Source organism: Hypanus sabinus, chromosome 8 (genome assembly GCF_030144855.1).
Source record: "Hypanus sabinus isolate sHypSab1 chromosome 8, sHypSab1.hap1, whole genome shotgun sequence".
NCBI lineage: Eukaryota > Metazoa > Chordata > Chondrichthyes > Myliobatiformes > Dasyatidae > Hypanus > Hypanus sabinus.
In genome coordinates, this window is record NC_082713.1 from 144322332 (window position 1) to 144338615 (window position 16284).

Consider the following 16284-nt stretch of genomic DNA (forward strand, 5'->3'; position numbering starts at 1 on the left):
TGTGTAATATACCAAATGAAAAGTTAATTGTAACCCTCTGTTAAAAGTGTAATCAACATGTTCTGTTTCTGTCTGGTGGGAGACATGTTGGTCGGTAAACTCAGCAGGTCGGGCAGCATGTTTTCTACGTCTTGATTTGACCACAGCATCTGCAGTGCACTTTGTGTTTAATGTTGGTAGGTAAGATATTTTCAGACCCAGGATACTGTCTTTGAGTGCTTTCTTTCCCCTGCCTGCCCATCTAAGTCCTGTTTTAGCTGACAAGAAGTCAGGAAGGGGAAGTCACAGTTATTTTTATGTAATGGCAACTAATTATAGAATAGGCATAATTAACAGAAATCGTATAAGGATTGAAACGAGGAAACACTGATTTCTAATAAAATTAAAGCAAATATAAAATTATTCTTGGAATTATTGGGAGATTATCAGCAGGTAAATTGAAGAGGATCAATTTCCCATTCAAACTTCATTTAATACCTTAGTGATACCCAGAGCACCAACATTCTCACTGTAGGAGGTGGTTCCATTGCCTGTACCCCAAGCTCCAGCAAGAAGACAGCCAATCCCTTCAATGCCGATGCCTCGGTTAATGGCTTCTCTTGGTGGAAGAGGAGCCCCACAGAGCCGGGCGCAGGCGTGATAGTCTCCAACAGACTCAATCATTGAAGAGATCACTCCAGCAAGAATTCCAAAGGTACCAGCCAGGCTGACAGTTGGTAGTCCCCACTGCCCTGAACACAGAACGATAAAGTCATGGTATTACAGGCTGCATCATTGGATTGTGTAAGCTCATAGCCTACCACAGGATAGAGATTTCAGTGTTAGATAGTCACTCAGTGTATCGGCAAAGCATGTCCCCAGCTTAAGGTCGGGGGAGGTTTGACTCCAGGATGTCAAGTGCGTTGTTTTGGACCCTGTCCCCAGCTGTTGACAAACAGCAGCTGCCTGTTAAGTGAGAGTAGAACCTCAAGCCCAAAAACACTGATGCAAGTGCCTAAGGAACAGGTTCTTATGTAAATCAGACACCCCTCAGGGATTGGGAGGGCATACCTTCTTTGCAACAAATGGAACAAGGCTGCTGCTGATCCTCTCACACAAAGAAGACATAAAAAATAAAATTATCACCCTTATAGATCTAGTCTCTTATCTAAGTCATTCTGGAGGGACCAGTATGCAAACTTCCCCATGCAGGATCTGGTTGGAACAGAACCGGGCACAGTAGTATCACAGAACGTCGTTCCATATTAAAGAAGGACCTTGTTTGTTTACTGTGGGGCCCATCTAAACAATGTAGCTAAATGAAATTGGAGTCTTTGTGGGGAAAGCCAGATTTTAATGTACCCATTTTGAACAACTTTTTTTTTGCCAAAGCCAGTGGTACTGTATGCCGACAGCAGGAGCGGCTGGACTAGATTAATACGATGTTACTGAGACTGCACTCGGAGAGAACATCTAGCTGTAGAAGTTACAGACACTGATCTGCACAATAACAAGGCCATTAGTTGATTCCAACATACCAAGGGATGGCCAACAAAAACTTGATTTCCAGGTAGAACTTAAGGCCAACAATTTATAACTTAAACAAGGTGGAAACTTTGAACTTCAGTACAACATGATGTTTTGCTTACCAGGGTATGGAATGCGAAACCATTCAGCACGACTGATAACAGTACTCTTTATATCTGTTCTTGCATAATATCCATAAGCATTAGGATCATCAGGAAAGACATTAAAATATGTCAGTAGAAAACTAATGACCCATGAAACTACAATTCCAAAGAGCACCTGCACATAAAATCAAATAACACATTCTTTGAAATAATCAGTTTCACTATTGTCACAAACACTCTGATCATGGAAAGTTGTAGAAGAACTATTGCTCCTCAAAGCTCTGTGGGAATACTACTTTCTCTTAATAATATGCAATGAGAACCTAAGCTTATAAAAACAGTTTGACCCTGTCATTAGCTGAGCTTTTACCACCAGATTTTTCATACTTTGCTTAACAGAAAAGTGAACTTGGATTGTCTCTGAATTGGTCCAGGACAGCGATAAAAATTTTGTAGGTCCATCCATTGGACAGTACAACATTTCTCAGGGGAGTCATTGGGAGGGGGAGGTGAGCAACGGGTTGTGGATGGTCAAACTCAAGGCAGTGCTTTTCTTTAGTTTCTCTTCTATTCCTCTCATCTTCTCACATCTTGCTGCTAAGTCCTTCATTGTTATTGATAATTAGCAGTGTGAGTTATATCATAGGAATACGGATTCTCAACTGTTTAGTTTGCTATCAACTAACGTACCCCCATGGTAGCTGATATTGTTAATTACACCATCCATTCAACCTTCATCATCTTCTAGAAAACTGATTTGAGCTTTATGATTCTTTCAAGCACAGAAGTCACCCCTGCCGTCCTCTCCAATGTCACTGAACGTGTTGCACCTCCCAAATTTGGACAAACCTTGAACTGGTAAGAGGCCAGAAGGAGAGGATGAGGTGGTTAAGAATTGCAGAAATGGAGGAGATGATAATACAAGGCCAGGGTTGGGACTTGGGAAGGATGGGTTTTGAGGAATAGAAAGAGTAGGTTCCATGTGAATATATTTTAAATTCAGAAACTGTTGAACTTTGCAATCTCTGATATCTGGAAGAAAGTAAAATAGTTTTCATTGAAGCACTGAATATAGTGGGGGATAAAATGGAACGGCGCACCACAACACCATTGAGGTAGGGTGTACTGCTGCTACTGTAGAAAGAGGTCAAGAGGTAAGTGTTTCCAAATTTATTTATCCACACTTTATTTAAACAAACAGGGGATGGTGCATTTGTTTCTTTTATTCGTGTAAATCTAATTTCCTCTTATTTTCCAAAGAGTACTCTCAATTTAAAATTACTAATAACATTAGCAAGAACTAAATTCAGTTTTGAGATTTCATTATGCTGTGGGTTGGTGGACTATTGAACACTGCCAGAAACTGAGATCATTGCAATTGATTCATCTTTTAAAGGAAGAGTGAATAAAGTCAAAGCACACAGTCAGGATCTTACTGTACGTGAAAAGTGCTGAATTCATGTCAGTTTAGTACTTCATGGAACTGGGCGCACTGTATTCAATTGTTGTAGTTTAATACTAAGAGATATTGAAGATCCATAGAATTCCTAGTGGGGGGAGTTGGAAAGTTGGTGGAGCTGAGTAAAATTATTGTGTGATACTAGATGATTTACTTTGCTCATGACTGACAATCTTATTTGGGTGGATTGTTTTGGTTGTTTGAGAAAAGAAAGAATTGTACTTTGCAACAGCAATATCCCTCAGTTATAAACATAAAAGTAAAAACTTTGAGGATGTTTATCTGTTTGAGGGAGTTCATGGTGACATCATGCATTCTTTTATTTTAATTTTTACAAGATTGTATTTATAATTGTAAGTATTATTGATACATACCGGGAACATTTGGAAAATGTTCAGCCAATTAATATGGCACCTTTTACTCCTACTAAAAGAAGGAATAGGTACTGGCACATTGCGCAGATATTGGGAGAATATTACAATGAAACCTGTAGTCCTGAAACACAATTTCATAACAAGCAATGTTAATTGTCAAACATGGTTTAAACAGTTCTTATCACAGCTGCAGTTGTGAGCGATTGTCTTAGCTGGTTTATTCTAACAGAAAGTAATCATCTTAGTCACTTTTCTTGTGTGGTAAGCGACTTGACTTGATCGCAAGACCCTGTTGGACGTTGCTAATGTGAAAAGCTGCAAGTCCGATTCATTGGTTCATAGTGGACAGTGGGGGAGCTGCGTCACCTCAGTCGTAGTGAGGACTGACTCCACCGCCTCCTGGGTGCCTGTATACAGGTGACACCACTAGCAGCCTGTTTACAGCCACCCAGGAGGCATCGGAGTCAGTGTGCTCTATCGGAGTGCCAGAGGCAGCACGGTGCAGCATCCAAGCTGGGGTCTGTTCGCTCGGCAGAAGTCAAGCTATATTGCATTTGACTGCAGACTGCTGCAACATTCAATGACCTGGACAACATATCTCTTTGTGTGTGACTGTATTTTACTATCTTATATGTGCTATAGTGCCTTGTACTGCGATTTGCACCCCATCCCCAGAGTAACTCTGTTTTATTTGGCTGCATTCATCGGTACTCAAGTACAGCATGGTTGAATGACAATTAAACTTGAACTTGAATAATCCAAATCCAATCAACTGAGAATTAATTACCTACATTTGACAGGACTTTGTCTGATGCCCATCATTTAATGTAGGTTAAACATTAAAAAAAAGAGAATGGTTGTTGCTTAGTTACTAACTTGGTTCAGTTTGATCCTACTTTAGTTGGCGTTCTGTGGGGGCTTTGCCTCTTTTCCCTGTGACAGTGCAGGCTTCTCCCAGCTCTACAGCAGGCTGACACGCTTGGTTGATACACTAACTGGGTTAGGTGACCCCTTTTGGAAGAGAATCTGGGGGTGAGACAGACTATGTCACAGGGAAGTAAGTTAAGCAATAGGATGGATTTTTTTGACTGAGAGAACTTGATTAGTTGAATAACCTTGTTCTAGTTATAAGATAATGAGAAACTCTGGGCCACAGAACAATTACATTAATTATCTTCTGTCGTTGTCATTTACAACTTAATAAGTATTAATATGTATTAATTCTAGACATCCTAAATAGTTCTGTTGAAGTTTTTTTTAGTGTGTTGCACCAGACAGTCAGCCATTCTTGTTTGGCACGTGGTGTCAGGATTGGTCTCCTTTCAGATTAATCGGGTCACATTCCTGAACTCGACCATTGTATTTTTTATGAGGCCCAGTGGCCAGCTCGACACTCGACCCGGCATGGATGGAAAGCATGCTTTAGGGGTGGCCCGACTTGGATTCGAACTCGGGAGCCTTTGCTCTGGAGTCCGGTGCTGATGCCACTGCGCCACTGCCACCCATTGAAGTACTTGCAAGTTTTGATTTAATACTGAATACTTACATGCCTGAAATACCCCAGTGGGTGCCTGCATCATTCCCTGCTGAATTAAAAAGGGCCAGTCCAATCAGTGAGATGGTCGGAGCGATAGTTAATGGGCCAATGTACCGCATCAAAAATCCAATCAAACCAGAAAACCCCACAAACACTTGGAAGCAGGCTGCCACCATGACTGCTCCCTGAATCTGCAAACAATGAGATGATCTGGTTACCATGGTGCTTGTTCTGCACCTTTCAGACAAGATGGCCACTAAGCAAACAGGAAATTCCATCACTCTGAAAATTATTCACTGCTTTTCAGATGCACTAATTGTCACTAAGAAACATATTTTCCACTCAGAATATTTAGGCTCCTGGCTCCAAATAGAAATTTAAAAATTGTTGATGTTACCAAATTAATCAGTTTATTGAAGAATATAGGGTAAATAGGCTCTGCATTGGCACGTCTGGGCCAAAGGGACTTCTTCTGTGCTATACTCTATGTAACCCTACAAATGCATAGCAACCAGATCCAATCATCACATTCTTCAGTCAGAATACACAAAAGGTGAGCAAAGTATATAGATTGGCCGAAATACAGGATGAATAAACAATTCATCTTTCCCATTGTTTCAATCTCCCATTGTTCTATATCAATATCGGAGAATCTGGCAGCACAAAAAGACATTAGCTAGTCCACCTAATCCAGGTTCACACTTTGAAAATATACCAAAGCATACTTGCTATTTTTTTCTGAACTGACTGCTGAAATAAGTCAGCTTTACAAACAAAACAGTTCCTTAATCAAAACCCCAAAATTCAGATGAAAAATGCTCAGATCACGAATGGTATTGATCAGATGCAGACGATCACTCCTTTTGCACCACCCCAAACATTTGTTTTTGCCTTAACCACATCAGAGAACAGTACACTTCTTCTGCATTAATACAGTGGATTCTAGTTAATTGGGCCGTTGGTTAATTGGAGCGACTGCTTATTTGGGGCAATTCTTAGAGAACAAAAACTAATCAAGAAAATAGTTGTGAGTTCCTTCATTTATTTGGGACACTACGCTACTTAGGGACAGGAGATCATTGCTGAACAGTTTCTAACTAGCATCAGTCATGTGCAATTGCATGGCTATTAGACAAGGTATTGACAATCATCTTGAATGTCACAATGAACATGAAGGCTTGGAGGATGCATTCATTGGAAGCATTGTATGAAGGTAGTCTACTATCTGCACTGATCTGAATCATTCAGTCAAATGAACATGGCTGCATACACTGCATGTATTTCTCCATTGAAGACTCTTAGGAACTGATATACATTTTTATAGTCCTACAGAAGTATTGATAAAATACATAATTTGTTACTGAGTTAAATGGTAGTTTGTCTTTTTTATACCTTTTTATCAGGGACGTAGGCCAGAGGGGATGTGCTGGGTCTGTTAGTAAAAACTGAAATTGTGAGTGAGTGAGGTCTCTGCTGGTTAGGGGCAACCATGGATGTTGCGTCCTAGCTATCTGGACGCACAAGCCAGGGCAGAACGATATGGAGAGCAAGCACTCCCTCTTCATGCATCTGATGAACCCAAAGGAATGGCAGAGACTGTTACAGTTTGGTACCAGCAGCATCACAGGAATTGACAGTTTCTGTTGAACTCAACGTGAGACTGCCTTTTGGACTCCAACTCTGAATTTTTCCCTCAGGTTTTACTCTTGAAGCCTTCCTCATGAGCAGGTATGGCCACAAGGCTGTGGATGTTTGAGATCAGACTTTTCCTTCTCCAAAAAAAAGATGAAATCAAATCATTAGGAAGAGGTGGCATAGGATAGGAAGGTGTTGAATCATTGTGGGTAGAGCTAATAAACTGCAAGGGTCAAGAGACCCTGATGGGAGTTATTACAGACCATCAAACAGTAGCAAAGACATGATCTACAAATTACAACAGGGGATAGAAAATGCACATCAAAAAGACAATACTACTATAGTCATGGGGGATTTCAATATGCAGGTAGATTTGAAAAATCAGGTTGGTGCTGGATCCTAGAGAGAGAGTTTGTAGAAAGCTTAAAAGATGGCTTTTTAGAGCAGCTTGTGGTTGAGCCCACTAGGGGGTTAGCTACTCTGGAATGGGTGTTGTGCAATGAATCAGAATTGATTAGGGAGCTTAAGGTAAAGGAACCCTTAGGATAGAGTGATCATAATGTGATAGAATTCACCCTGCAATTTGAGGAGGAACTAAAGTCAGATGTATCAATATTACAGTGGAGTAAAGGGAATTACAGAGGCACGAGAGCAGAGCTGGCCAAGATTGATTAGAAGGGAACAGGGATGACAGCAGAGCAGCAATGGCTAGAGGTTCTGGAAGCAACTCGGAAGGCACAGGATAGATACATCCCAATGAAGAAGAGGTATTCTAAAGGCAGGATGACAAAATCACAGCTGTCAAGAGAAGTCAAAGTCAATATAAAAGCCAAAGAGACGGCATATAAGAGATCAGAAATTATTGGGAATTCAGAGGATTGGGAAGCTTTTAAACTAACAGAAGACAACTAAAAAAAAGTCATAAAGAAGGAAAGATGGAATATGAAGGTAAACTAGCCAATAATATTAAAGAGGATACTTAAATTATTTCAGGTATATGAAGGGTAAGAGAGAGTCGAGAGTAGTAATCGGACAACTGGAAAATGATGCAGTAGAGGTAGTAATGGGGGACTAGGAAATGGCAGACAAACGAATAAGTATTTTGCATCAGTCTTCACTGTGGAAGATACTAGAGGTATACCAGAAGTTCGAATGTGTCAGGGACTAGGGAGAAGGTGCTTGGAAAACTGAAAGTTCTTAAGTTATGTAAACCACCTATACCAGAGGGTTTACACCCCAGGGTTCTGAAAAGGGTGGCTGAAGAGATTTTCAAGAATCAGTAGATACTGGCATGGTTCTAGAAAACTGGAAAATTGCAAATGTCATTCCACTCTTCAAGAAGGGAGAGAGGCAGAAGAAAGGAAATTATAGGCCAGTTAGTCTGACCTCAGTGATTGGGAAGATGTTGGAGTTAATTGTTCAAGATGTAGCTTCAGGGATACTTGGAGGCACATGATAAAGCAGGCCAAAGTGAGCATGGTTTCCTTAAGCGAAAAGTTTGTTTGACAAATCTGTTGTAATTCTTTTGAAGAATCTCCTCTGGTGGAGGAGAATAAGATCACAGCCTCAGAATAGCAGGACGTCCATTTAGAATGGAGCTGAGGACAAATTTCTTTAGCCAGAGAATGGTGAATCTGTGGAATTTGTTGCCCCAGGTGGCTGTGAAGGCCCAGTTATTGGGTATATTTAAGGCAGATGTTGATAGATTCTCAGTTAGCCAGGGCATGAAGGGATATGGACAGAAAGCAGAAGACTGGGGCTGAGAGGGAGATGGACCAGCTATGATGAAATGGCGGAGCAGACTCAATGGGTCAAATGGCCTAATTTTGCTCCTATATCTTATGGTCTTAAGGTGCTATTTCCATGAAACTTTGGTTGATTGGGGAAGCTGCTTAATTAGGCCAAAATGTACTAGTCCTGATGTATCCCAATTAACTAGATTCCACTGTATACCATCCTGATTTTCACGTGAACCATTTAATCAAATTATTGTTTTAAGTTTCACACTTGAAATGAAGATCCATTAGTAACAGGGATAAATCTGGTTAAATCCCAATTCTTGGCATATAGAGCCCTTGCATTAATGGAATTTATCTTTTAGTTTACCACTCTGGCCTAGGTTCATGCCCAGGTACTGGGTCACTAACTCATTGTATCAAGCACTCCCCTTAGAATTAAGTTTCTAGTGTTTTGAGGTACCTCTCGTAAGCGTGTTTGCCAGATTTCGATGAAGATAGGGTCACTACTATTGACCATTGTCTTGTTGAAGGTCCATTCTGGGCATTTAAATTTGGGCAAGGACAGCATGGCCAAAGTAGGTGTTAGGAAAGCAAAAGTCCCTCCTTGAATAATGGGCAACCTGAAATAAACAGAGCATTTTGGTCCACTTTCTTCACTGCACAATTACTACAATTTAATGCATTTTGGACAGTTTCATTTTTGCATGTGCACATAATATTTCAGTCTGCATTAGCACTGTGAGTGGCCCTCTCACAGTATCTGTTTCTGATCCTGTTGGACTCTGAGAAATAGGGAGTTTCTTTCATTTATCAAAGCTAGCAGATGCATGCAATACCATTGGCACATGTCCTATGCTCAAGTGAAATGCAGAGGTAGAGCCTTGATTGGAATACTTGGTCTGGGCTGATAATGGGGACCACTTACCTTTGGGTCAACGTGGGAATGGAGAGGATGAACTCTATATCTGCGCTCCACGGTGGATCTCTTTTCATCAAGATGCTTTAAATACTTGCTGCTGGAATATGGAGAACAAATCCTACCCATACACAGCAAACACTCAGTCTAACTGAATATAGGCAATGGTTCTCAATTTCCTGTTCTATCTTTCTAAAGCTGTGAAGAAATTTGAAAACCACGCTCTTATGTACACTTCATATTAACAACATTGAATGTTCAAGGTAAGATTTTATTTGATAACATCCTTAATCTTTCAAAGACAGTCCATTTGAATTAAACAATTATTGTTTAGTTTAAACATACTGTCCTAGCAATTGTTTGGTGCTTGGAATTTCTTTTTTAGTAGGCAGTCTATAGTGGCCTATTGAATGTTTTCTTTACCAATGAAGTTGGACAAGTTGTCAGCAAAGGTAAGGGGCACCTGACGGAAAGGTAGGGTGAAAGTATCACAGAGAAGAGAAGCATAAAGTAAGGAGGAGAGCCTGAGAGTTTGAAGATTAGATTTTCAAAAGTTAGTAACCTTCAAGAGCAGAGTGATTGGCAGAGATCCGGAGTTAAGGTTGTCTGTTGGGAGGATAATGTGTTTCAGATTGGAGGCCAATAGAAATATCTACATTGAAGCTGTGTGTTTGTGGGCCGTGTGGAAGTCATGGTGAGGCGTTGCTGGAGATCAGTTGAGCTGGGGATTGGCCTGAAATCACAGATCATCAGCACAGGAGTTGGGCTGCAGGTTGGAGCAGTAGTAGGTGTTTTGATAGAGGAGGGAGAGGATCTGTGGCACTGGGTGAGCCACCATCATAGCAAACTACTTTACCTAAGAAGACTTACTCAAAGTTGTGTCCCAGGCCAATATAGCACAAGCAACTTGGTCATGGCTCTTTGATGAATGACCAGCCAGGCCTGACATGCATTTTGAAAACATTTTACTGCAATATGAAGGCTATTCCATTTTTAAATTCCATAAGCATCAACCAAAATCACTATCTGCCTATTCTTGTGAACATGTGGGCTATGCCCACAGGCCAGAAAGCAGCCAGATGTCCTACCTTGTATCTCAAAATATGCAAAGGGAACTCTTTCCTGTCCTGCATGGAAGCAGCATGCAAGAAACCCACTCTTTCCAGAAAATGATACAACCCCTTTGCCAGTGTAATCTGAGCAGGGAAAAATCCTACTTCAAAGCCTAATCACTGTCTCTCCATTTCCAGTACAAGTAGACAGATAAATACTTTATTCATCCCAAAGGAAATTAGTGTCACAGTAGCATTAGGAGTGCACAGATATACACATTTTAGAAGAGAAGAAAGAAAGAATAAAAATAAGTTACATTAAAAATAAGATATATAAGATTCCAAGTTCACACTAAGATAGGAGTGCAAGAATTACCATAATATTATACAGTAACGGGTGCACATTCACACCGTCTAGATAAGAAGTGATAGTAGTATTGCACAGTACTGCACAGAAGTGATGGTAGTCCGGTACAAAAAGGACGGGTTACACCTGAACCCAAAGGGGTCCAATATCTTAGCAGGCAGTTTTAATACAGCTGTTACAGAGGGTTTGAACTAATTTGGCAGGGGGTTGGGAACCGGAGTGATATTGCTGAGGAAGGGGAAAACAGAAATAAATTCAAAGATAGTGTGCAACAGAGATGATAGAAAGGACAGGGAGAAGATGAGGCATAATCATAGCCAATGGGATGATCTACAGGGCAATAGAGGTGTGGTGCAGTTTCAACAGAAAGCAACAAATACTGGACTGAAAGCGTTATATCTGAATGCATGCAGCATAAGAAATAAAATGGATGGTCTTGAAGTTCAGCTACAGATTGGCAAGTATGACATTGTGGCCATCTCTGAAACTTGGCTAAAGGTGTATTGGAAAGATAGTTTAGTAGGCAGAGGGCTGGGGTGATCCTGTGTATAAGGAATATTATTAAATCATTAGAAAGGGTGACATAGGATCAGAAAGTGTAGAGCCTTTATGGGTTGAGGTAAGAAATGGCAAGGGTAAAAGGACCCTAATGGCTGTTGTATACAGGCCTCAAAACAGCAGCTGAGATGTGGATTACAAATTACAGCTGGAGATAGAAAAGGTGTGTCAGAAAGGCAATGTCATGATAATTGTTGGGGATTTTAACATGAAAGTGGATTCCGAAAACCAGGTCAGTACTGGACCTCAAGAGAGAGAATTTGTAGAATGTCGAAGGGATGGATTTTTAGAACAGCTTGTTGTTGAGCCTACTAGGGGATCGGCTGTGCTGGATTGGGTGTTGTGCAATGATCCAGAGGTGATAAGAGAGCTTAAGGTTAAGGAACCCTTAGAGAATAGTGATCACAATATGATCATGTTCACTTTGAAATTTGAGAAGGAGAAACTAAATTCTCGGTATTTTAGTGGAATAAAAGAAATTACAAAGGCATGAAAGGGGAATTGGCCAAGGTTAACTGGAAAGCGACACTAGTAGGAAGGACAGTAGAGCAGTAATGGCTGGAGTTTCTGTGAAAAATGAGGGAAGTGCAAATATTCCAAATAAGAAGAAATTTTCGAATGGAAGAAAGACACTACCGTGGCTGACTACTGTGAAGTCACAGCCAAAGTAAAAGCAAAAGAGAGGGCATACAAGGAAACCAAAGACAGTGGGAAGATAGAGGATTGGGGAGCTTTTAAAAACTTGCAGAAGCAAACTAAGAAGGTCAGTAGGAAGGAAAAGATGGATTATGAAAGGAAGCTGGTGACTAATATCAAAGAAGATACTAAAAGCTTCTTCAAGTATATAAAGGATAAAAGAGAGTTGAGGGTAGATATAGGACCACCAGAAAATGACGCTGGAGATATTGTAATGAGAGACGCAGAGATGGCAGAGGAACTGAATATGCATTTTGCATCAGTCTTCATAGTGGAAGACACCTGCAATATACCAGACATTCAAGAGTGTCAGGGAAGTGAAGTATGTGCAGTGAAAATTACAACTGAGAAGGTGTCAGGAAGCTTGATGGTCTGAGGATGGATGAATCTCCTGGACCTGATGGAATGCACCCTCAGGTTCTAAAGGAAGTAGCTGGAGAGATTGCGGAGGCATTAATGATGATTTTCCAGGAGTCTATCAGTTCTGGCATGGTACAGGATGACTGAAAAATTGTAAATGTTACTCTGTTACTTAAGAAGGGTGGGAGGCAACAGAAAGGAAACTATAGACCCGTTAGCCTGACATCAGTGGTTGGGAAGTTGTTGGAATCAATTGTTAGGGATGTGATTACGGATTGACCAGAGGCACATGACAATATAGGCCAAAGCCAGCCCAGTTTCTGAAAGAAATACCCTGCCTGACTAACCTACTGCAATTTTTTGAGGAAATTCCAAGTAGGGTAGCCAAAGGAGATGTAGTAATTGTGGTGTACTTGAATTTTCAGAGGGCCTTTGACAAGGTGCTGCTTAGCAAGATAAGAACCCATAGAATTACAAGGACGTTACTAGCATAGGAGGTGCATTGGCTGATCAAAAGAAAACAGAAAGTGGAATAAAGGGATCCTATTCTGGCTGGCTGCCAGTTAACAGTGGAGTTCCACAGGGGTTGGTGTTGGGACTGCTGCATTTTACAATGTATGTCAATGATTTGGACTATGGGATTAATGGATTTATGACTAAATTTGCTGATGAAACAAAGATAGGTGGAGGAGCGGGTAGTTTTGAGGAAACAGAGAGCCTGCAGAGAAACTTAGATATTTTGGAGGAATGGGCAAAGAAGTGGCAAATGAAATACAATGTTGGAAAGTGTATGGTCATACATTTTGGTGGAAGAAATAAATGGGCAGACTATTATTTAGATGAGGAGAGGATTCAAAATGCAGAGATGCAAAGGGACTTGGGAGTCCTTGTGCAGGATACCCTAAAGGTTAACCTCCAGGTTGAGTTGGTTGTGAAGAAGGCAAATGCAATGTTGGTATTCATTTCTAGTGGTATAGAATATAAGATCAGGGATGTGATGTTGAGGCTCTATAAGGCACTCGTGAGACCACACTTAGAGTATTGTGTGCAGTTTTAGGCTTCTCATTTTAGAAAGGATATACTGACATTGGAGAGGGTTCTGAGAAGATTTATGAGAATGATTCCAGGAATGAAAGGGTTACTGTGTGAGGAGCATCTGGCAGCTCTTAGGCTGTATTCCCTGGAGTTCAGGAGAATGAGGCGGGGGAATCTCATAGAAACATTCCGAATGTTAAAGGTCTGAAGAGATTAGATATGGCAAAGTTATTTCCCACAGTAGGGAATTCTAGGACAAAAGGGCACAACTTCAGGATTGAAGGATGTCCATTTAGAACAAAGATGCGGAGAGATTACTTTAATCAAAGGATGGTAAATCTGCGGAATTTGTTGCCACAAGTGGCTGTGGAGGTCAAGTCATTGGGTGCATTTAAGGCAGAGATAGATAGGTTCTTGAATAGCCAGGGCATCAAAGGGTATGGGGAGAAGGCAGGGGAGTGGGGATGACTGGAAGAATTGGAGCAGCCCATGATTGAATGGTGGAGCAGACTCAGTGGGCTGAATGGCCTATTTCGGCTCCTATATCTTATGGCTTTATGGTCTTATTGCACAAGGTGTCCACGATAGCAGAGTGTGGTAAACAGAGCTTAAACAGAGGGTAATAACAGCCTACAGGAGAAGGCCGTCACTTCCCTGGCTATAGGTTGACTTATTATAGAGCCTTATGGCCCAGGGTAAGAATGTCCTCATATGGCGCCCTTTGGAGCAGCACAGTTGTCCTAGTCTATTACTGAAAGTGCTCCTCTATTCAGCCAAGGTGGCATGCAGAGGGTGAGAAACATTGTCCAGAATTACCAGGACTTTCTGTCAGTTCCCTTTGTTCTACCACAGCCTCCATTGTGTCCAGTTTGACTCCTATAACTGAGCCAGCCTTTCTAATCAGTTTATTGAGCCTGTTGGCATCATCCATGTTAATGCCATTACCCCAGCCTACCAGTGCACAGAAGGTTGTACTGGCAACAACAGACTGGTAGGACATGTGAAGGAGAGGCCTGCATAGTCTAAAGGACCTCAGTCTCCTCAGGAGGTAGAGGTGACTCTGGCCCTTCTTGTACACAGCCTCTGTGATGGTGCTCCACTCAAGTTTGTCATCCAGGTACTTGTAGGTCCTCACCACATCCACATCCTCACAGGGAGCAGATCAGGCTTAGTCTTCCTGAAATCCATCACCATCTCTTTGTTGAGCTGCAGATGATTCAGCTTGCACCATTTGACAAAGTCCTCCAACAGGACCCTGTATTCATCCTCCCTTCCTCCCTTTACACACCCAGCTATTGCTGAGTCATCAGAGAATTTCTGCAGATGGCATGATTCAATGTTGTAACTAAGGTTGGAGGTTTACAGGGTGAACAGGAAGGGAGCCAGTACAAGAAGGGGGCCCCTGTGCTGCAGCTCAGCAGCTGGACAAACTGTGGTGTCTGAGTTTCCCCAGAGCCCTTCTCACCTGCTCTGTGGTGAAGGTGAGTCCATGATGACTGGGGAGTTGGTGGAAGATGGGGGCTGGGGGAAGTGAAGATCCGGATAATAGCAGTTGCTGTGAGGAAGTGTGGATGGTAGGTGCCCGGCAAAGAGGGGAAGTAGAGAGTAGTAGCCTGTGTTGTCATTTCATCTGTTGAACTGGAGGGGAAAGGAGGGAGTAGGGGAGGCGTTGGTTCTGAGAAAGCAGACTGGAGTGCTGAGGGTGGTGTGAACAGGAAATTTGAAGAATTGGTTTAGCTCACTAGCACATTGATGGTTGCATTCTGAGGCTCTACAGCTCGGCTGATTGAAGCCAGTGATGTTCTTCATGCCTCTCCATCACCCCCGTGTACTACTCTGCCCCAGCTTGTTCTCCAGCTCCCTCCGGTATTCCTCTTTAGCCAGCTTGATCTTCTCCTTTGGCTCCCTCTGCACGTTTCAATTCCCCCATCTCCTGATCTAAAGGCTCTCTTTTTATGGTTGAGAGGAGCCTGTAGATAACTGGAGCTCCATGGTTTGTTGTTGGAAAGCAGTAAACAGTCTTTGATGGTAGTGCAGTGTCCACACAGAAGTTGATACAGCCAATCAATGTCTGTTAATGTCCTCCCCATATGGTTCACAAACCAAATTCCAGTCAGTAACCTCACAGCACCCCTTCAAGGCCACGATGGCCTCTGGACACCATTTCTTTACTCTTGGTGGTAGCTAGCTGTTGCTGTACTTTGGGCTTATACAAGGGCATGAGGTGAACCAGGTTGTGATCTAATCTTCCAAGTGGGGGGAGAGCTGTGGAGCTGTATGCATCTTTAACATTTGCATACAAGAGATCCAGTATTTATTTTCTCTTGTGCGACTCTTGACAAACTGATCGAAGATGGGTAGTGTCGCTGAAAGAGAACCATGGCTGAGGTCTCCTGATACTGCGATGAGCACATTGGGGTGTTGAGTCTGGAGGCTCGCGATGCTAGTGTGTCTGATGTCACACACAGTATCAGGACTGTGTAGGGAAGTCGGAATGTAAAAATATAGTGAGGTGAAGCCCAAAACCATCTTTTGACTTTTTGCTTGGCATAGCACTGTTTCCATAATTTAACATTGTATTCTTTCATTTCCAGTGAAGAATTTCATATATTTCAAAAGCAGTGCCAAGCTGTAATGAATTCCCAACATCATCTCCCACTGTAATTTCAGCAGAGATTAGACATTCCTATATTAACCAGAACTTGAATTTAATTTAAAATAAAGCTCCTTCTGTGTCTTGCTGATATTTGATCTGACAGGAAATGGCTGGAACTGATGTTGACAGAAAAGGATTATTGAACACCTCACTACTGACAACAAAAGATATATTGTTTCTCACTAGATATTTTAAATAATTGTCGACCTGTCTCAGTTTAAAAATGGCAATTTACGAACAGACCATGGACATTCAGTTTACTTAGTCTGATCTGCAGTTCACAGCTGAAC

The 16284-nt window shown here is 41.7% G+C and overlaps 1 protein-coding gene across 1 annotated transcript in view; it reads right to left on the bottom strand.

Annotated features, from left to right (window-relative positions):
• Nucleotides 1-16284, bottom strand: part of slc23a4 (solute carrier family 23 member 4) — a 104398-nt gene that overhangs the window by 24790 nt on the left and 63324 nt on the right. The window contains exons 6-10 of the mRNA XM_059976449.1: nucleotides 8815-8974; nucleotides 4990-5171; nucleotides 3444-3564; nucleotides 1629-1785; nucleotides 478-731 (exon numbers count right to left, since the gene is read on the bottom strand). Coding sequence (XP_059832432.1) covers nucleotides 478-731; nucleotides 1629-1785; nucleotides 3444-3564; nucleotides 4990-5171; nucleotides 8815-8974 — 874 coding nt within the window. The remainder of the gene's footprint in view (nucleotides 1-477; nucleotides 732-1628; nucleotides 1786-3443; nucleotides 3565-4989; nucleotides 5172-8814; nucleotides 8975-16284) is intronic.